At 39.2% G+C, this 21,927-nt stretch overlaps 2 protein-coding genes across 3 annotated transcripts; both read left to right on the forward strand.

The window, feature by feature from the left end:
* Nucleotides 1-494: 494 nt before the first annotated feature.
* uba2 (ubiquitin-like modifier activating enzyme 2) lies at nt 495-9,126 on the forward strand. Its single transcript, XM_049723149.1, has 17 exons — nt 495-718; nt 2,283-2,366; nt 2,465-2,535; nt 2,628-2,692; nt 2,775-2,875; nt 3,317-3,438; nt 3,558-3,625; nt 3,794-3,915; nt 4,141-4,240; nt 4,442-4,593; nt 5,002-5,095; nt 5,178-5,290; nt 6,356-6,511; nt 7,065-7,161; nt 7,284-7,389; nt 7,481-7,623; nt 7,827-9,126. The coding sequence occupies exons 1-17, from the start codon at nt 578-580 to the stop codon at nt 8,039-8,041; spliced, it is 1,950 nt and encodes a 649-aa protein (XP_049579106.1). The 5' UTR covers nt 495-577; the 3' UTR covers nt 8,042-9,126.
* Nucleotides 9,127-10,201: 1,075 nt separating this feature from the next.
* Nucleotides 10,202-21,236, forward strand: ca5a (carbonic anhydrase Va). 2 transcript variants are annotated; one of them, XM_049722294.1, is made up of 7 exons: nt 10,202-10,699; nt 13,199-13,396; nt 14,294-14,412; nt 16,780-16,875; nt 17,149-17,211; nt 17,464-17,622; nt 19,085-21,236. In XM_049722294.1, exons 1-7 carry the CDS (start codon nt 10,555-10,557, stop codon nt 19,220-19,222), a joined length of 918 nt encoding a protein of 305 aa, XP_049578251.1. In that variant the 5' UTR covers nt 10,202-10,554; the 3' UTR covers nt 19,223-21,236. The 2 variants fall into 2 exon arrangements, with proteins under 2 accessions (XP_049578251.1, XP_049578252.1); XM_049722295.2 differs by lacking the exon at nt 10,202-10,699 and adding an exon at nt 12,672-13,111.
* Nucleotides 21,237-21,927: the final 691 nt, after the last annotated feature.

The following is a 21,927-nucleotide window of genomic DNA, read 5'->3' on the forward strand; positions in this document are numbered from 1 at the left end:
TGCTTACCGACCCTGTTCTGTGCTCTCCCGTTGATTATTTACACCGATGCACAGACGTGAGGTTACTACAAGGCAATAACCTATGGTTTATGTTCGGCCACTTTTTACGTAGGCTTTATATGACCACTATAGGGCATTTTCTCCCGCGTGATCATTAATGGCAAAATTGATATAATTGATAATATTGATTATCATAATACATGAATATATACTAAATTGAGTTTTAAAAAAAGGAGAATGTCATTACTCTTGATTCAGAAAATTCACACATCAAATATATATTTCTGGATCTTAGATGATTGCTCTCACAAAAGTGTGTGTGTGTGTATGTGTGCGTGCGTGTGTGTGTGTGTGCGCGTGTGCGTGCGTGCACGCGTGTTTGCGAGCGTGTCGCTTTTCATTTCATATATATTTCGTGCATGCTGACACATTCAATATGGCGAAAAAGATGACGTATGCCGGCAAACTAGAAATCTGCAGCCTTATGCGGGGCATCGTCAGTCGGTCTGCGGTGGATGCCAAAGCTAACTGCGAGCATCTGGTGCTACAGGCTGAGGTTGAGGCTGTACCCATCAACATGGTTCAACTTGTGGGTTCCCTCCGAAAGGAGTTGGCTGACTCCCTCTCGACGTCCAAGGTGTTAGTGGTGGGAGCGGGAGGTATCGGCTGTGAGCTACTCAAGAACCTCGTCCTCACTGGCTTCAAAAACATCGAAGTGGTCTGTTTGTTTGCTTATTAGCTTAGCCGGCTAGCGCGCTAAGTTCTTTGTGAACAGAATGGCTAGCGTGCTACCATGTGAAGTCTTTGTGCAGCACTAAACCACTAATGTCTGACTTCTATTAGAAGACGAGGCACAAATATATTCATATATATATATGTTTATGGTTCACTTCATCTTGTACTGAACTGAATGTGTGGGAGCAATTACGTTCGTTAAATGTACGTACATCGAGAGCTAGAGGTATTTTGGCGCCATTAACACGACTGTTAACTTCAAATGACGTATGCGATGTCTTTATTATGATTATAATCGACATAAAGTTAAAGCCGCAAGGTTTTTTCAATGGCGTATTGAATCATATAGGACATATGGCTCACTGTAATCATAGATGTGGCAAAAGTACTCGCAATTTGTTGAGTAGAAGTGCTGATTCTTGACAAGTATAAGAATGGTTACATTTCAAGTATTGGTTTAACTTTTGGACTTATGTGGATGTAGAGACTTTGATTAACCTATAAGTAACAATGAATTATTACTGGCAGTTATATGCACACAAAATAGTCTCACATTGTACTAAGATTGAGAAACAGATGACTATCAAAACAGCATGCCGGTTCGTCTTTGAACAAAGTAAATCAATTTGGACATGCAAGCATTGCTCAAATGAAGGCTATTTAATTTTGGAGTGTAATTTCAGTTAATTTAGTTAATTTATTGGTTTCATACTTATGTAAATGAATTTATATTGGGAGTAAAAAGCTTTGCTAATGTTGTGAATTTAGGGACAAAAAAAAGCTAAATTAGATGTAGTTGTCATTGGGACCTGATCAATATGGATTTTCTGAGGCCAATGATGATTTTTGAAAGGAAAAAAATATATACATTACAGATTAATTGGCTGATTAATTTTAAAAAAATAATTACATGCAAATTTTCACTCCAATTTTCTGCGAATTGTGGGTGTCACTTTTAAATTTAGATTTGGATGGATGGATGAATGTTAAAAAATTAATAACCATGATTTTAGGTTGTACAATAGTGACAGCTAGGTCAATTCCTTGCACCATTTGTACTGCTCAGATAAGCATTACAAAAAAAAAGATTAGCTTTTGAATGACAGGTCCATTGAATGGAAGAAATGTGATTCATTATACCCAAGGAAAATCAGTCCTTTACAGATGCCATTTATTTACAGATTAAATTCAAAGCTAATCACTAGTCGGATTTGCATGGAATTTCTTTTGGGTTCAAAGTGGTAGCATATTCCTGAATGAGTATGAAATTAATAATTTAATCATTAATTTCATTCGGAAGTACAATAAAGTTGTAGAAGGAAGAGTAATTCAAGTTAACATTTAGATTGTCAACAGTTTATCCAAACACTGGGTGGCACCCACGTAAAAAAGAAATGTGACATGACAACATATCACAGTATTTGTAATTATTTCAACATTTCCCAAAAAATAAGTAAAAATCTCCCTAAATAAATTTCCCCATATCTATGTGTTGAGATGATTTAAGACGTTGTTGCATGCGATTTATGAAATAATTTATCTTTCAGATTGACCTGGACACAATTGATGTCAGCAATTTGAATCGCCAATTCCTCTTTCAGAAGAAGCATGTTGGCAAGTCTAAAGCACAGGTAAGTGGCATCTTGAGATACCTGCCATTGGAACGATGCACAGTTGCTGGATTTGTGCTCGCTCCAGTAACTTCAGATTGTGTGCTTGTATTTGCCAGGTCGCCAAAGAGAGTGCCTTGCAATTTTGCCCCTCTGCAAATATCACCGCCTACCATGACAGCATCACAAAGTAATTGTCTTTATTGTGTATCCGTTTTGCTCCACAAATACCATTTGTACAAATTATAGATTGAAAGGGGAACCATTTTTTTCTTCCAACAGTCCTGACTACAACGTGGAGTTCTTTAAAGATTTTATCCTGGTGATGAACGCTCTGGATAACCGAGGTGGGCACGCCTGGGCTCAGTGGTGTGTTTTCCAACTTTCTCAAGATGATGAGGGATATTAATTGACTTTTTACGTCCGCAGCTGCTCGCAACCATGTGAACAGGATGTGTTTGGCGGCCGACATCCCGCTCATTGAGAGCGGCACAGCAGGATACCTCGGACAGGTTACAGTAATCAAGAAGGTGCTCACTTACTGTCCCTTCTCTGAAGATATACTGTTCCAATATCTGCTGTTGTGTTGTCAAATGAAAACATGCAAGCAAGTTTATGTCAAAGTGTCCTAAAATGGCACATTCGAACAGTGTAGAAAAAATGCACAAACATAAATTGATGATGGTTCAGTAACTGGTTTGTGCCTTAAAATGTCATACAATAGTCAAAAATATTGATTATTAAATATAATTGAACACAAAGGTCTGCTATCATAAAGGACTACATAAATCTGAGAATATTTACAGTTGAGAGGCTGAAATTTTGAGGGTTTTGACAAAATTTAAGGAAGCCATGTCTAAGCAATGAATCCATCATTAGCAATTACTATAATTGATTAGTTGTTGATCAATTAATACACTTGTGGAATTTAGTTTAATACTAAAGCCATTTTGTTCACCTTTCTCCCTCAGGGAATGACGGAGTGTTACGAGTGCCAACCTAAACCTGCCCAGAAGACCTTCCCAGGTTGCACTATAAGAAATACACCATCTGAACCCATTCACTGCATTGTCTGGGCAAAGTATCTCTTCAAGTGAGTCTCATTCAGATATTAATGATGCATGACTTTTGACCATAACAAAGGTACTATACACTTCTCATCAACTATTGAATGCGTGACCAAAGGTGTTCTTTTCCTTTGTTCTATTCCAGCCAGCTGTTTGGGGAGGAGGATGCTGATCAAGATGTGTCTCCCGACACAGCCGATCCAGAGGCTTCATGTGAGTTGGAGCATTTCCATTTTTAACAACATTCATTAAGACACGTTGATTCGTAGTGACTCATTTGGGTGTGTATCTTGCTAAATCTCTGTTGGGTGGTTGTTAAAAGCCTCGAGAGAATGCGAGTTTTCAAACTTGAGAGTGTAAAAATTGTGTTGTGCAATACAGGGAACCCCGATGAAACGGCAGCTCGTGCCACGGCCGCAGAAATGGATGGAGATGTCAAGCGCGTCTCTACCAAGCAGTGGGCACGCCGCAATAAATATGATGCTATCAAACTCTTCAACAAGGTACCAACTATCGGCCATGCAAGAAGCAAACATTGACTAAAATATTCACAAGACACAGCTTGAGTAATATCTTTGTCCACATAATTTGGTTCTTCTCTTTTACCTGTTTGGTTTGGTGTAGTATTTAGTATAAGGTAGTATATCAACTGTGGGATGCTAACCTTGCTTCAGTTAAAGTGAATTGAGTGTCACTGCTAATCTGATCTCATTGGCTCTGTTCTCCAGCTTTTCAAAGATGACATCATGTACTTGTTAACGATGGACAAGTTGTGGAAGAAGAGGAAAGCTCCTACGCCACTGGACTGGCAGCAGCTGGAGAACGCTGGTGTGTTGATAGCTTTTTGGGGGGGTCACGGATCATTCAGGTAGCTGTTGCATTGATAGCTTTTTGGGGGTGGGTCACGGATCATTCAAGCAGCTGTTGTAACTCCCTTAACCAAATATATGAAAATACTAAATGGTGATGGTGTCTTTCAGTGTTCTAAGACACTGTGGTAGTGTGACTTTGGTATTATTTTGCACCCAGGATGCCCTCAGGAGGAGTCCCCGGGTTCAGGTTTAAAGGACCAGCAGGTTCTCGGTGTTTGGGGCTACTGTAAGCTATTCCGAGAAAGCGTGGAGACCCTCCACTCACTGTTGGCTGAGAAAGGAGACGGTGCAGAGCTTGTCTGGGATAAGGTAACACATTTCCAAATAGCGTTCATATATTCACGTTTGTTGTGAAATACATTTGACATAAAACTTGCATGCTTTTAAAAACATTTGGATGCATCAAATACAAAACCCAACTGCGCGAACAAACAAATTGCGTTCTCACCCTGGGTTAAAATGTATTTAGACCTATCAATGATTAAATGATCTCAAAGTAAATCCAAGTAGAATTCAGTTAATTCAGTAAAAGCATCTTACTCGTAACAAAATTAACAAGTTGAAGTTGTTTGGTGAAATAGCTTGCAGTTGTCTACATTCGTGCACTTATCTTGGTCTTACCACACAATAGCACACATTAAATTCCCCACTTTTGAAATTCACTGTTGCTGTGTTTTGCGTGACTTGTGTGACAATAGTCCCTGCTTGTCTTGTTAGGATGATCCTCCTTCCATGGATTTTGTTACTGCAGCAGCGAACCTCCGAATGTACATCTTCAGCATGAGCATGAAGAGTCGCTTCGATGTCAAGTGTAAGTTGCGTTCTCCTTTTTTGCTTCCACGTGGGACCCTCTGGTGAAGAACATATGCATTTAACTGGATTTGTTGTACCAGCCATGGCAGGTAACATAATCCCGGCCATTGCCACAACCAATGCTGTCATTGCCGGACTCATTGTGCTGGAGGCACTCAAGATTCTGGCAGGGGAAATAGAATCCTGCCGCACGGTGAGTTCATCCATCACAACTAACAACATAAAATCTTATTTGACAAAAATTACTTTTGCCATTGGCTTTTAAAACTTCGAAGTATTTGTATTAATCTGTTTCTTTTGAAACATTTGTCAAGGTACAGATTAGGGCTGAACAATACATCCTTTTAGGACCGAAATCGCAATCTTGGGCATGAGCGTTAAAGTGAAATACAGAGTTGGGAAAGACACAAAATAAGTGCTTCCTTGTACAGGAGAATTTTCACAGAAGTTTGGTTAGAGCCGTGTTCGAGAAGAAAGCTAGAAGCTATGAACAGAAATGTCTATTTACAATTAATACGTATTCTAGACATAAACTAAGATTACGGCTATATTAGCAAATTAGCACGCGCTAACACTGGAACATACAGCTGACGTCAGCTGTAATGAGGTCAATTTCAATCAAATTTTATATCGGCTATTTGCACTATTTCACACCACAGAGAACTGGGTTTTGAGATCTACACAATAAATACACCATTTTATTAAGCCTAATCGCTGAAGCCATTAAGTCTAGTCAAAGGTTAGAATGTTTTTAATTGTATGTCATTTTCTGTCATGTTTAGAAATGTTGCGGCACATTGTGAATTGTACAATGAAACTTGATTTCAAGCAAATCGCAAATTGAGTTGAAATCGCAATAGCTGTCAGTTAAACCGTAATACAGTTTTTTTCTTAAAATTTCAGCCCTAGTACAAATTGTCTTCTACCTTTAAGTGCAATATATTTGAATTGAATTATTTAACTACATTTTTTTTTCCATGTTCAAGAACACGTGGGCCCACTACATGACTGTATTTAATGTTTGTCTTAATGGTGGGACTTGGGGAGCAAAATATATATATATTTTTTTTAGTGGTACTGTAGGCAAAAAGTTGAAAACCACTGGTGGATGTTCCGAACCTGAGCTTTATAATTTATTGGAACGAGCCAAAACCTGTCATCCCTCTTACTAGAGTGTCCTCATTACTCTTTCCCTAGTCACAAACAAAATGAGTGATCGAAGATTGTTAATATTGTTTTGTTTGTATCTCATGTCCAGATCTTCTTGAACAAGTGTCCTAATCTCAGGAAGAAGTTGCTAGTTCCATGCATCTTGGACCCACCTGGGGCCAACTGTTACGTGTGTGCCAACAAGCCTGAAGTGACTGTCAAAGTTAACGTCCACAAAACAATGGTTCTCTCTCTACAAGACAAGGTGATTGGTGAAGACAATGTCACTCAAAACCTAGCAAACTAGTGCCTGTGCAAGGAACTCTTGATTGGTGGTTAAATATCTTACAGGGGGGTTTGCAGTGGTTCCATATGTATAGCAGCGAGCCTAGTGTTTTTCATACTCCAGTGAAACCTCTACTTACGAACTTAATTTGTTCTGTGATCGGGTTCGTAGGTAGAAAAGTTTCTGAGTAGGAGCAATTTTTTCCATAAGAATGAATGCAAAAAGTGGGGGAAAGAACATCAAGGCTATAATGTGTTGCCACATACCTGGATTTAAATAATGTTTTAAAATTTCTATTCACACTTTTAATACCCATGCAGGGTGTGCACAGACAAAATTATCTAAATAATTAGTTTGAAAAAGCAAATATTTTCTTTTGTTGTGAGGATATATTTAGGGTCACTGATACTGGCAAAACTAGGCAGCTGGTTATCAATAAGATAACAGCTTTGGGGCTGATTGCATTTGCTGATAATGCAAAATCTTGTGTTCCATTTCATTTTTTTATCTTCATGTATTTTGTTGTATGCAGATTCTAAAGGAGCGGTTCGGCATGGTAGCGCCAGATGTTCAGATAGAAGATGGAAAAGGGACAATACTCATCTCCTCAGAGGAAGGAGAGACTGAAGGTAAACACTGTTGGTCCATTTTGTTCAAATTAGTCAAAGTGGTGCTGTTTTGAGCCATATCATTCCAATGAATGCACAAAACTAAACTCTGACTTTTAACGTCTTGCTTTCTTGTATAATAGCCAACAACAGCAAGTTTCTTTCTGACTTTGGCATTCGTAATGGCAGTCGACTACAAGCTGATGACTTCCTCCAAGACTACACACTCCTCATTAATGTGTTGCACAGGTATGTCACCTGTATAGTGTGAAGCACAGCTTTAGTATTGTCCTTGTTTGATAAAAAAAAATAAAAATAAAATGTGTGTTTTCACTGGTAGTGAAGATCTCGAGAGGGATGTAGAATTTGAAGTGGTTGGTGAAGCTCCAGACAAAGCACCCCCACCCCAAAACAACCAGGGAGAGGTGCACAACATCGCCAACGGCAATAATGATTCAGCCCAGCCATCTACCTCCTCTAAAGGTTGGTAACAATTTCTTTTCTTTCTTTTTTATTTCTTCCCATGTCTCAGATTTTTAAATTGTGGCAAAAAAAATAAAAATAAATGTAAAATAATGATGCCCACAAACATTTTTTGATTGCCTATTGAAAAAGAATTAATGATGCATGAATTTCTTTTACACTTTATCTTTATCATGTTAGTAAGCATGTCCTCCACCTTTCAGTTCCAGCAGAGGAGGATGACGTTATGGTTGTGGACTCTGATGATGATGCTGATGCTGAGGCATCGTCCAGCTCCGCAGCAGTCACAAGCACCACCAAGAGGAAGCATGCAAATGCAGAACCTGGCGAAACTCCCACCAAGCGCCCACGGACAGACCAGTCAAGTGCAGAAGCAGACCATGATGATAATGATGATGACATCATCGCTTTGGACTAAACTCTCCTCTCGGTTCCTGGAGGATCACGAACTACTACAATTTTGTATCAAGGCAGACAGTAAACTTAAACACATTTTACAAAGAGCAATTCTCAGCTTTTGTTTTGTTTCCTTCCTCCAGGCAGTTTTCATACTCTCCCTGGTATTATCAGATGATTTTGTAAATACATTCTTAAAATATTTGGCTATTTCTTATTGTTTGTTTCTAGTACCTATAAAACAACATGGTATTCAAACAAAAAACAAAATATGTTTTGGCTTTTTTTTGTATTTCTTGAGGTCAATTCTATTTCTCATGCTATTTAGGTCGGGTTATGTGCGTTGTCAACAGACAAAAGAAATACTGTTTGAACCAAAACCATTTTCTTTGTATGTAATATTTAATGATATGATGGGAGAAAAACAGACTTAGTGGTGTTTTTAACAGAAGCGTAAAGAAAGACAAGCTTCAGATCTGACCTCAGGTGGTACGGCATGAAGGCGATGTGTGTTACCTCTTCTGTACATCTGTTTGTTCGTCATGGTATTGATGCCATCCGCAATGTCGGCAGTTCTTCGCCAGTCCAATATAACAATTGCGAAGCATTACAGCAGTGTATTATTTGAATTTAGCATTGCCGCCTTAATTGAGGGGTGAACAAGTGAGTGTTTTGAAATCGAATGTTGCGTTGTCATCAGGGCTCTTTTAAGGTCACAAATGTTGGCCAAGCGTTCACCAGACTTTTGGGAAAGTTTGCAATCTTGAATGAACCTTACAAACTCGGACTCAAACGCACAGTTTACTACCTTTACCAGCAGTCGAAAATTTTCATCCCTCACTGCGACGGCCTCTGATGATACATGGTGCCTGGTTGTGTTTGAATAATTGTCAAATTTGTTTAAAAAGTTGAAAATTCAATTCACTCAGATCAATTAAAGTTACACGTTTGCTCTGGAGGATTGCAGACGAGATGTCTGCACCAATGACCTACCTATATATACACGGATTATTGGAAATGTCATACTTCATTGTGATCATGTTTGTTGGAAGGCCTTGAAAGACTTTTTGGACCAATAAACTTGGAAAAGACAAATTTATAAGCAGACTTTTGGTGTCTGTCTTTGTTATGGAAAGGCTCAAAGAATGTTAAGAAGAACGGTGGGTGTTCATTTTATCTGTCACTGAATTCTTTGAGAAAAATGTCGTTTTATCTGATGACAGATATGACAGTTGTCCAATCCACAAGGTGTACCATTCTGCCAACATCAGATTAATCTGTTTTGTATGCATTTATGCTATTCCAGTAAATATTTACAGTGTTAAAGGATTAAAATTCAGATTTGTACAGAATGACAACAGCAACCAGGATGAGCAAGTGATAAATAAGTAGTGCTTCTCATAGAGAAGACTCAAAAGGTGTTGTGTACTAAAGGTTTATCAGCACTATTGATGTTTGTTTTTTTTAAATTTCATTTTGGACTACAAATTAAAAATTCAAGATATTTTAATGTCCGTTAATTATACACGGATTTGTGCCATTTGCGGGCCGGCCCGGTCCATTTTCTCTGCGAATAGCCGGTTTTCCACTGTATTGTTTTAATATCAACTTTAATCACTGCATGATAGACATGGCTTAATGCACTTTCACTGGGGCTTATACTGACCTGGACTTCAAATAATTTTGTGGATTTGTAATAACACTCAGGACATAGTACCTAAATAATATAAAAGTTTTGAGTGAGTTGGTTGTGAAAAAATCCACAAAATAAATTATTGCACTTTGCTGTTCGGCAGTCATATGCTGTCCTTGAATTGTAGTTTTTATGGAAGAAAGCCATTTTGTGCGGGGAAAAAAAAAATCACTTTTTTTATGATGATTAAAACACTCTTTTAGACAAGCATTGACAAAATGTATTGTGAAAAAATGGAATACGTATATGTGTTTGATGTCTATGATGTAGTGATAAAAAAGCAGACGTGCTCATATTTTTCCATAATTAAAGTGGTAATTTTTTACAATACGTCTGGAAAAGAAGTGAATGGTCTTATCTCAACAATAAGTGAAAATCGATTTTAAGATGTAAAATTTGTATGTATTATGCAACCATCACTACATTGACACTGCCGCCCCTCTGAGGTCGACGCTGATTGGCCAACAACGCAGACCCTCCCCATTACGTCTGTAGTCAACAGTCCTTTCCTGGGAAGGGGGTCCTGGCCACCCCGTCTCAACGGCGCTACTCATCTGCTTTCATTTAAGAAACTTCGAACGTAGACGCGTTCTACAAACATCTGATCGTTTTTTTTTCTCTCTCCATGTGTTTTTGAGGCAGCGCGTGACGGAAAAACTGCCCTCTCCCCGCCTCACTGACGGAAGCAGACACACCGAAGCAGCCTGCCGTCAGTGAAGCCTTCATGTCTACCTGACAGTTGACTTTGGGCTAGTTTACCAACAACGGTGGTTAGCTTTAGGTTCGGAGGGGTGGAAAGCTTCTTGTTAGATTAGAAAAAGGAAACGCGGGCTCGCATCAAGATGGTGACTTTATCATCAGTAATTCGACCTCTGGCTTCTCAGCTTCACCGACAGCTCTTCAGACACGCCAGCAAGAGTTTGCGGCTCACTCCAGTTCGAGGATGTAATCTGACAGCGTGCTCAAGTAGATTTGTGTTGTCGCAAAGTGAGTATGTACCTGCTCTTGAAAACACCACGATATGCTTGTGAATTGTGTGAGAGAGGGAGATGCTGGCAATCGGTAGTATTGTTGATGTTGGAAACGTGCAGAGTATATTGGAAAACTCGGACCAAATTTTTGTTGTCACTGGCTTTGGAAGGCACGCCACTGATACCGCAATCAGCATACAGACGTCCTTTTATGAGCTCGTGTATTTAATCTCCTTATCTGTCTACAATTCAGGATGCTTTGCTTTTCACAAGCATCACTATGTCGTGTTTCTGGGTAGACCTTGACTGACGTTTGACTACACGCAGTCCAGTATTTTGGATTCCATTCAATTCTGAACACTGCAGCAACACATTGAGCATGTTGCTAGCGAAGCATTCTAAACCCAGACTCAAAATCATGCAAACAAACTCCCCCGTGAGAAATGTCGGCAACTTTTTTGCCACACCCATAAACCGGCCTTTCTCGTTTTCTTGTGCCAACTTGAACCAGTGTGGGCAGTTTCATTCAAGGTGTCTGACTCAGAGGCAAATCATGCATGAGTTCACCTCCCCCAAGGCTAAAGGGCTTATGGTACCTTCATATGATCATAATAATTACTAACATAGGATGCAATTTGTAACCCATATTGTTCTACATAATGTTTTCTTGAATTATTTATTTTGTTTCTACAAACAAATTGATCACAATCAGGTTCTGACTGCTGTTTTAAAATTTACATGTTTTCCCTGTGCTTGCGTGGCTTTCTTCTGGGTACTCCAGCTTCCTGCCAAATGCCAAAAACATGAATGTTAAATAAAGACTCCAAATTGTCCAGAAGTGCAAATGATTATTTTGCATTGCCCTGCAATTGACTGCACCCTGTTTCTTGCCCAAAAGTGAGCTGGGATAGGTTCCAGCTCATTTGCAACCCCAATGAGATTGTTTGTGCTATTTTGCATTGATTTTATTTCTAACAGAGATGAGTGTTACTGCAAATTTAAGTGCAAGCCATTAGCAAGCAAGATAAGTGCAATGTGTTGACTGCAAAGCAAAACTAGTAACTATCTTACACAACTGTGCATCGGCGGTATGGATTGGTAGCTATTAATACAGCCTACTACCGCGAGTAGAGCAAATTATAACCCGTACTGTAATACTTCACGACTGAATTGAAGTACGAGTGCCTTTCGCCCCCTTTACGTCTCACTCTGGTCAGACAATACTCCTGCTTCGTGTAATTACCACGTAAGGCAGCAGAGGTCGCTATTGCCATTCTTCGTAGCTACATTGATGTACAGTACTGTACTTATAAAATCAAGTTTATATTAACCAAGTTAGAAAGCTGGATATATAGAAAGAAACAGAATTCGGGGTATGTTTCTTTTGGTACAAAAAAATATTTGCTGAAGCAAAGACAGAAGTCTTTTTTTTTATCTAAAGACAAACTGTAGAGACAGCGATATCCGAGAGTTACACTACAATAAGTAGTTACGATTTCTTGCTGTTTAGCTTCCACACATGGCAGGCTCAGAAAACTAATCTTACATACAGCACGTTACAGTTTATAAAGTTCCATTTCTTTTCAGCATTGTTCTCGTTCTGGTGTCTGCTTTGTGGTGAGGAAGACTCGTGATGTCGATGAGAACAGACGCCAAGCAGCCGCACAGCGGCTGACTGAGCGTGAAAAGCCTTGAAAGCATGTCATTCGCACCGTTGCAATAATAGAATTAGGCAGCCAAGTGCTCCCAGGAGGAGTCGCTAAAGGCTTAAGGAGATGAAGGTCATCTCCCAGTCAGACCTGTTAAGCTTTGCTCGCAGCGGAAACCTTAAGCCTTGTGCTGCATGATTGCAGATGAAGACAATCAGTGTTTGTTTCGGAATACTTGGCAGCTGCACCACAATGATTGTTTGTTACCCTGTCGATGCTCTCTCTCATGCTTGAGGCAGCTAAGGCGTCTGTTCCTATACGCTGCCATTTGTTTCCCGTGATTTTCAGGGAAAGATCCGATCACAAGAAGGCCAGCAGGGAAAGCTGACTTTCGTGTAATTAGTCTGGTCCTAGTACGGACTGGCTTGAGAAGGCTTTTTGTCCCAGTCAGGGGTCTCCCGGTCCGATTCCCCTCCCTGTGGAGTTTAGCTGGGGGCGTGCCAGGACATTCCGCACGTCACTCACTTTCTGTACAGCCAGCCCACTTGGCTCTTATTTAGTCATTACCTTTAAGGAAGAAATATACGGCTAGAAGGAAGTGGAATGACTTACTCAGCTGCTATTTTTGGATTCAGTTATTCCAAGCGGCCCGAGAAGCCAGTCCCTTTATGTGTCTTTTAACATTACTGAGTCATTTCTCACTGTGACATCGTCAAAACTTTATTTTAAAATGGACTGCTGTGTATCAATGCAGGAAGCAGCCGAATACAACATGGAAAGTAGGTTTGTTCTTTGTCTTTTGTTTCTGGATACTGTCTCTTTTAACAAATGCCGTCTTTCTCTTCACCACCCCTTCCCTTATACAGTGCACCCTATGTGGCAAGGACCCCTCGCGATTCCCGGAGGTGCCCGCCAGTCGCCGATTGATATTGTCGTCCGCAAGAGCGTCTTTGATTCCCAGTTGAAACCTTTGATTGCTGACTATGACCCAACAACTTGCCAACAAATCTGGAATAATGGTTATTCCTTCCTGGTTGAATATGATGACACTACCGACAAGTCAAGTAAGTGATTTTCTGTTCAATTTTCACAATGTTCTCAAAATTAAGCGGATCAGCAATCATTGAAATGTTTGCTCTATGTCATTTCCACAGTAGTTTTACTGAGATTTTAGCCATGCGCAAAAGATGCTCTCCTCTATCAGCCAGATATAAACATAACGTTACAGTGAAGAAACAGATACAAAAGCAGCATGTGGACCTGTGACTGTCATGTGACTAACTGTGTCACTCATTCACAAAATAAAAATGACGGGGTTGCGCAATGAAACTGACTGATAACAAATGTTTTGTCACAGATTGCTTATGCTAATGTGTTTAAAAAGAAAGATCGCTGATTTAGGTCACATGTTTGTCTTTGTATTATGATCTTAGAATATTGCTGGGAAAACGAAAAGATTCAGATGTGGATAACAACATTTTATTACTCTATTTAACAGACCACAGACTGTCATTTACAACAAATTGGCCCTTTATGATACTATTATCAAAACGGAGCATTATTAGCTTTGCAAAAGGCTGAATTTTTGATCCAACTCCTGAACTCATTCAATCTCATTAGATTGCGCAATGGCTCATATAATAAAGCTGTCTTAGCCTGAAACATTTATCAATTCTAAATGATATATGACACCGGCTTGGCTAGGTCAAATCAGTATTCAGGTTCCTTTTTAGTTCTATTTACCTTTTACAGTTTTAACCTTTCAGTGATTATAATTTTATGTCCAAGCAAGAAGTGTCTACATTCATGCACTCATTGATGTTGCTAGCTGCTTTACTTACTCGCCACGTGTGTGTTGGAAGAAAGTCAAATGTGAGGTTGTCAGCTCTTGTACTAGCACTGCATTTTCAGCTCAGTAGCAATTATGAGTTTTAGCAAAAAAATCTCATTTGCCGCCACAGCTTTGCAAGGGGGCCCTTTGCAAGACAAATTTAGGCTGTGCCAGTTTCACTTCCACTGGGGTGAGAGCAACGCCTGGGGGTCGGAGCACACCGTGGACAAGAGGTTATTCGCCGCAGAGGTATGCTACAATCTTTATTGTGCTGTTTTCCCCATTAGTCCTTTGCTGTGGTCAGGAGAGCAAATTACGCTCACCATAGAAGTTCCACTCGATGGTGGCACGTACGTATGAGCAACAGTGATTATCTTATAGTACTTTTTGTTCTGTGGAAAAATGTGGCACAATTGTATGAACCAAAATGTGATGTCAAGTGCAGCAAGTTTAAGTAACGTCCATAAACAAGAATAATCATATTTATAACTATTAATATAAACATAGTATGAAATTATTAGGGCAGAACATTATAGCAGTGTTTAGCACGTCTACCTCATAGTTGAGAGGTTGTGGGTTCGAATCTTCTGTACTCTGCCTCTCACCCAAAGTCAGATAGGAAGGACCTTCAGCTCACCCGCTGTCCTAACAAGATGAGAGGTAAAAAAAAAATAATTATTGAATGCAAGTCATGATCACGCTTACAGACATTCATTTAGCTACAGGATATTATGTGTTAGCTTTTGAGTGTTAATTAATAACTGAACTTTAGTTAATTGTTAATAACATTCAAACGATGAGGCTTACCAGTTTCCTGAAGCTGAACTGTGATTGGTTGTGACCTAAGACAAAATTTTGCTGCTTAACTCATATTCCACAAATGCAATATTATGTAAATACCATGTTTAGACTAGTGAGGACGCATATAACGTTGCAAAAATAATTTGGGGCTGACTTCCGTTTTAAGTAACAAAAAGTGTGGTTGATAACCTAATCTTGTGTTTTGTTCACATTGAAATGAATCTTTTCTGCTCGTTGCATAACTGATACACGAAGTGTGTTTCTGCTGCTGCAATTTTCTACAATTATGGGTGTGTCTTCCACCTGTATATGTCCTTCGCCAAACCCAAATTGCTGATGCTAGGAATGCTGCCTTTGCATTAATGTGTTGCAAATTCCTTGGGGGTTGGCTTGTGTGTGTGTGTGTGTGTGTGTGTGTGAGTAGTTTTTTTCTTTTCTGAATGTACTGTTAGTCCCATTGATGTAACTTATCACTTAAGGTTTACAACCAGAATAACATTGTCATAAAACTACTCATTGTACTACTCATACAACCTTTGATCGCAGCTTTTAAATCAGTTGTTTAAATTATTGGTCATGTTTTAAGAAATTATAAGATGAGTCCCCTTTTATTTTCAGTTTTGCTCTTTACTGTACGTACATTGAACACATTTCGACATCTGCTTTTAACCTATTATAGCTAATTTTTAAACTAATACAGTACCTTGAACACATTTTGTCATCTGCTTTTAACTCATTATAGCTGTTTTTTTTTTCTTTAAACTAATACAGCATTTTGGTTTCCTTAATTAGTTAAATCACAGCACGATTTATTTTCCGGAAAGAGTCAGTTTACTACTATAAACTACACGAAACAGTACCTGACAGGGTCAAATAAAGACTATTTTCAAGGATTCAAGGAATATTGTTCTCATAACACACATTTCCACATGAAATGGCAAGAAATTCAATACCCAAGGTCCCATAATCGCTCAGATAACAAATAAACAAGTGACAACATAGGCTACAACAAATCTGAGAAAAAGGTAAGGCCGATGATTAGTCACAATTTGCATGTCTGCAAAGATAAAAATTCAGAATATGATATTAACAGGGTTTTGTCTGTAAAAACAAAAATAAAGAGTTCAATGTGCAGCGATGATGAGGCCTAGAGGGCCAAAATTAGTCAAAATAAATACCATGCATTTTCAGAAGTCTCCCTGCTACCACACCTAGTAAAGCAGGGGTGTCAAACTAATTTTTTTCGCGGGCCACATTGTAGTCATAGCTTCTTTCGGAGGGCCATTATGACTGTCAACCCAAATAAATGTATGAGCACCTCATATTATATACAGTAAAAGCTACAAAACAAACTTGACAAATAACTCGTTTTTAAATCAGACGAGTAAAAACTGGTCAAATATTTAAAAAAAAAAGATATTAAAAGCGAAGACAATTTGCAATTCTAGTAATGACACACGAATTTGATGCACAATTTGTCTTCGCGGGCCACATAAAATGATGTGGCGGGCCGTAGCTGGGCCCGGGGCCTTGAGTTTGACACCTGTGTAATAAAGTATAACCTGTAAGACTCATGCGGACCAATATGTGCCGTAACTTTTTGCAGTGGCTTCGATTAGTCACAAAGAAATTTTATATCAAACAAATTTGTTTGATATAAAAGAAACCAGTGAAATGATTAAAACTTACTGTACAGTATCTGGGTCAGAGAGTATGCACCCAAGGGACTCAAAGAAAAGCTTGAGTTCATATTTTATTGCCCCTCACACCTGCTTTGAAGCTAATGGTTGACGTGTGTTCTGTTTGTGTTCACAGCTTCACTTGGTCCACTGGAACTCTGATAAGTACAGTCTGTTTGAGGAGGCAGTTATGGAGGACAATGGCCTTGGGGTTATTGGAGTCTTTCTCAAGGTATCACACACACAATTTTACTTTAAGAAAGAAGTGAGAAACACAATTACTTCCTGTTTTGATGTCAAAGGCAGTTTAGTTTGGCTGCTACTGACTTGAGTCTGAAATAACTTGTTTGTTCCTGCTAAATTATCTCGTGACTTTACTACTACCTAGCACTACACAACATATGGTAAAAGAATTTCGACATGGGCTATAAAATTTGAAGCATTTCGAATCACCCAATGATGTACCATACACAATACAAATCTAAACAACTCTACACTTGTGTAGGTGGGGAAGAGACACAATGGCCTGCAGAAACTGGTGGATGCTCTCCCTGCAATCAGACACAAGGTAAATCCACTATTGCACACGGGCACACACACACACACACGTACAAAAAAATAAATGCTCTCTGAAAATGTCCTTGTTTAAAAAAAAAAAAATTCTACACCTCTCACATTTGACCTGTTACTAGATCTTGCAGATGTACCTAATATGGTGGCTTGGTAAATGTATATAAAGTCTCCACAAATTGCATTAACATACTAACACTGAATATATTTGAAAATAGCCTCTATTGTGTTCTGTGTGTTATGTCTGTAGGGAAGTGTGGTAGAGTTTACAAAATTTGACCCTGGCTGCCTGTTGCCGGACAACACTGAGGAATACTGGACGTATCACGGCTCTCTGACAACACCTCCTCTGACAGAGTCTGTCACCTGGATCGTCATGAAGCAGCCCATAGAAGTTAGCCATGATCAGGTACATGAGGTGGACAGTCTACAAAATTCACATCACCTTTTAGCGTCCATGTCACACACATAAAATCTCCACTGACAATGCTGACAATACCAGATGTTTGTTGCAGTACTAAGACTAACCTGTGAGAGGCAGCATGGCGCCACAGGGCAATCCGGTCTCCAGACAACACAATGCTGAATGAGCACAAGTACTGTAATAGAAGTTCAGCTGTTAGTTTGTGTGGTGACTCAGATCTGGGAGAAACATCATACATACGCTGACTGAACACCACCGAGTGCTTCTTAATTAGTGTCAGGTAACGGCGCCAGCTTCCTAATTGGCTTTCATTCCAGTTCACGTCACAATCACGGAGTCTGTAGAACTTAGTTCTGATATGACTTGAGCTTTGTCCTTCTATTTTATCGAGACTTCCATATGTTGGTGAGCATTCTCAATGCATCCCTAGCTTTATTATTTGGGTTATGTAATTGTGCCGTTAAATAATCCCCAAATACGGTGTTGGGAAAATGTCTCCATTCGGACCGCTTGTTTTGTCTTCTGTCATACAGCCCAACACCAAGGTCATAACAATGCCAGTCAGCAATGCTGACATTGCACATCCTTATCTGAGTCTTTCTTTCTTTCTTTCTTTCTTTCTTTCTTTCTTTCTTTCTTTCTTTCTTTCTTTCTTTCTTTCTTTCTTTCTTTCTTTCTTTCTTGATGAGGTCCACTATAGTGGATCCATACATTCTTGAGATGGTCCTTTTCAAATCTATTGAAAATCCTCTCTGCTATTCTTTGCATTGTTCAATTATATGTCGCGCAAATAGTTGGTCAGTGACGCCTGTTTCTGCTTTTCGTCTCCTGTCTCTGTAAGATACCACACAGTGATTTTCTTTTTCACTAAAGTTATAATTCTGCGCCAGTTCTTACAACCGCTCAAGTTGTCCCTCTTTGGTCTCTTAACCTTTTCTCCCAAATACCTTTGAATAGAAGTTGCTTAATTAGTGCGGCGCCAAAGTTTGGCTCTACCTTGAAACGCTGGTCATTTTCTGCATGCTGGACATGCGGTTCTCTTGTTTGTTCCGAACCTCGTTAAAGTGCTTTGCCCGTCAAGCTTCTTGTGACGTCAAAAGCTGTCCACTTTTTGTCTTCTATCGGTGCCTCGGTTGTTGTTGCACTTTTGGAGCAGACCAGGGAGGCAACCATATATATATATAATACTAATAAATAATAATTAATGTGTTTGCTGCCATTCATCAACTTCATTGAACTGCTTCTTACTTATTTAGGATGTCACGATGTTTCTAAACAAACATTAAGGTTAGGGTTAGTACTTTATTCTTTGTTGCTCCAAAATATACTCGTTTTCTATTTGGTTAAGGACCAGGCTAGCTCCCAGTATCTTTTGGAATCCTGAAAGTGTTTATATAAGTAATTATGCCTGCTCATGTGAAATTTCTGCCTTTTGTCCCCCTCTAAGCTTGCTGTCTTCCGGAGCCTTCTGTTCACCTCGGCTGAGGAGGAGGTTCAGAAGAGCATGGTGAACAATTTCCGTGTGCAGCAGCCCCTGCAGGATCGCACTGTGCGTTCCTCCTTTAGTCCCTTCTTGAAGGAATAAGATGATCAGCACACCCACTGGTTCCACCAAGTGCAGTACATTGCATCCTGTTACAGTTGGTGTGTTTTGATCATAGAAATGTATTTTAAATTCTTTTTTTTTTTTTTACATTTACAAATGGTACTGGAAGGATGTGGGGAAAGTTTTATTTCAGGGTAGCTTTCAAAAATGCCATTTAATTTTGTGGCTATTGGTTTTACAAACTAATAATTGGTTGTTTTACAGGTGAAATCTGTGGTTTAACATACATATTCACCTAAATTGTATTTATTTTCAATTGGCACTTTAATGATTTTATGTTTAAGAGTTTCTATCAAATCAAGCAGCTTAAGGTAAGCAATGGTGGCCACAGTCGGTATAATAGTAACCAACACCTTTTTTTCCACCACATTGATGGACAGTACTGTACACCGTTGATTACATTACGTCATATTTTGAGTCTTTGTTTTTTACTTACACTGACTTTGACAAGCTTCTCGCAGAACAAAGTAAAAGTTGTTAAGCAACATTGATTCACATTTAATCAGAACACATATGCCATATGGATATTTTCATCCTAAATTGATAATCTAGTACAGTGCCTTGATTTCTGTTAAGCGGACCTCCACAGTTGAATTGTAGAGACTCAAAGTGCCCTCATCATGTTGGGGAAATTGAAAAAAGGAATCTCCACAGTGGTCTAAAATGACCTTGTTCACGAGTCTTGTGTTTACGTCTACTGCCACATTCGGTGTGATAGTTTCCACCACTCAAGGCCTGTTCAAGGCTTTTTAAAAGGAAGCGTCATTTTATTATTTGTTGTTTTGAAACTATTTTACCAATGCTGAAGATTTAAAAGTAGTCAACCCCAACTCTCAATCATATCCAACAACTGTGCCTTGAGGGGTCAAGCTTACTATGCAATATTTGGCAAAATGGGACATATTTTGAGACAGTGTGTCGAACAAACACAGTGAGGCAGATTACAAAATGTGGGTCAGAGGGGATTTGGGATGAGGCGACAGAAGTTTGACAGTGTAGAAAACGGTTCTTTGGGTACTTTCTGGACAAAAATGCTTCTATTTGAAGACTGTGTCTGACTGTGATCATAAATGACGCCGACTGTTCATCGTGATTTGAGATGAAGAAAAGCTAAGCTCTCACGGTTGTCATTGCAATCCCAACATTACCATCCAAGATGACTCCCCCCTCCTCTCTTGAAAGTAGTCTTTTCTCTTAGGAGCACAGAATCCCGCCCTGAGGCATCTCCCCAGTAGGTCCTTTTTGGGGCCCGAGTGACAAGGCATAGATGTTATGAAGGCTACATACTTACCTCATTGAGCGGGTCATGAGTGGAGGTGGTCTGTATGCTGGACATATTTCTGGTATACAAATGTGCATGAAAACAATTTGTGCTAATATAATTGTGATTTTTCATCTAATGCAACACATCACTGCCTTGATTTTATGTTTTGCAGATGCATTTGACTGTACATTATCTGTCTTCATGTATCATGGCATTTTATGCAAAACTTCCTTGATGCCTATCTGAAAACAATTTTGTTTCGTCTCAATGACCGTATAATATGCTTCTTTTGTTACAATCAACATTTATTCAATGATGATTTCAATGTATTTTCGACTCTGTGGGCCTACAGGTTATGTATGACATATGTCTGACGTTATGAAGGTAGCATGCTTTATTTTTTACAAATCAATTGCTGTCATTATCATATACTGACTTTCATGATGCCTTTTTTCATCTGCAGCTCTTACAAACCATATTGTATTTTAGTCCGACCGTCACGGAATGTCCATAGTCATGTTATATGTTGCACACTTTCTATGTATGCACTACATACATACTATGGCTGCTTATTTGTTCATAAGGCAGTCAACATTCCTGGAGCGCTTTACTCCTTTTGCTTTTAAGGGAATGTATGATAACAAATTGTTGATTATCCATATGGAGATGAATAGAAAATTGACATTATTTCATGTCATAGCAATACATTGATGTGGAATACAAGAATAACTTTGTGTCTGTGATTTTTCTTTTTGTAATCTTATCACAATTCAATGCTGTGGTTGCACTTACTATTAGCGAGCATTAAAGATAAAGAACTGGGAAAATATAACATAATTCTCCACTTGCTACCTCGTGGGAATTTGTACATATAGTTGTTTTTAAATTAATTACATTTACCCCAGCAAAACAAAATATCATGTAGCTACCCAAAGGCAATGTTGTTTGATATTCAATGTACAGCAGACAAAACACCAACACTCAATGTTTTACAAATGGGCCTAACATATATAACCCCATTGTTCTCCGGATGACTCACAAAGGCCTCAATCAAAGCAGGAACAAATTTGAAAATAAAAAACGTTGGTCGATGGCTTACTGAGAAATCCCCACGGAAACCTTTGAAGCCCCCCTGACACAAGAAAGGGATGTTTAGTGGCCCCCACCCAGACACCTGGGGTCCAAAGGCTTAGTTGTTTATGAATTCCTTTACACTGTTACCACAGCTGGGTGTGATACTACTCTGTATTGCAGTCCAACTAGAATAGTGGCCATTGAAGCTGACCTTGCAGGTTGTTTGTTGTGTTTCGCTGTGGAGTCGAAGGCTCGCGGCCTACCGGGATGCAGCTTTCAGTCTCCTCTGGGTTTCCCTTGATTGTATGAATATGAGGCCTGATTGTGTATTTGTATGTATAGTGTG

The sequence above is a fragment of the Syngnathus scovelli genome, chromosome 6, assembly GCF_024217435.2.
Source record: "Syngnathus scovelli strain Florida chromosome 6, RoL_Ssco_1.2, whole genome shotgun sequence".
Classification (NCBI taxonomy): domain Eukaryota; kingdom Metazoa; phylum Chordata; class Actinopteri; order Syngnathiformes; family Syngnathidae; genus Syngnathus; species Syngnathus scovelli.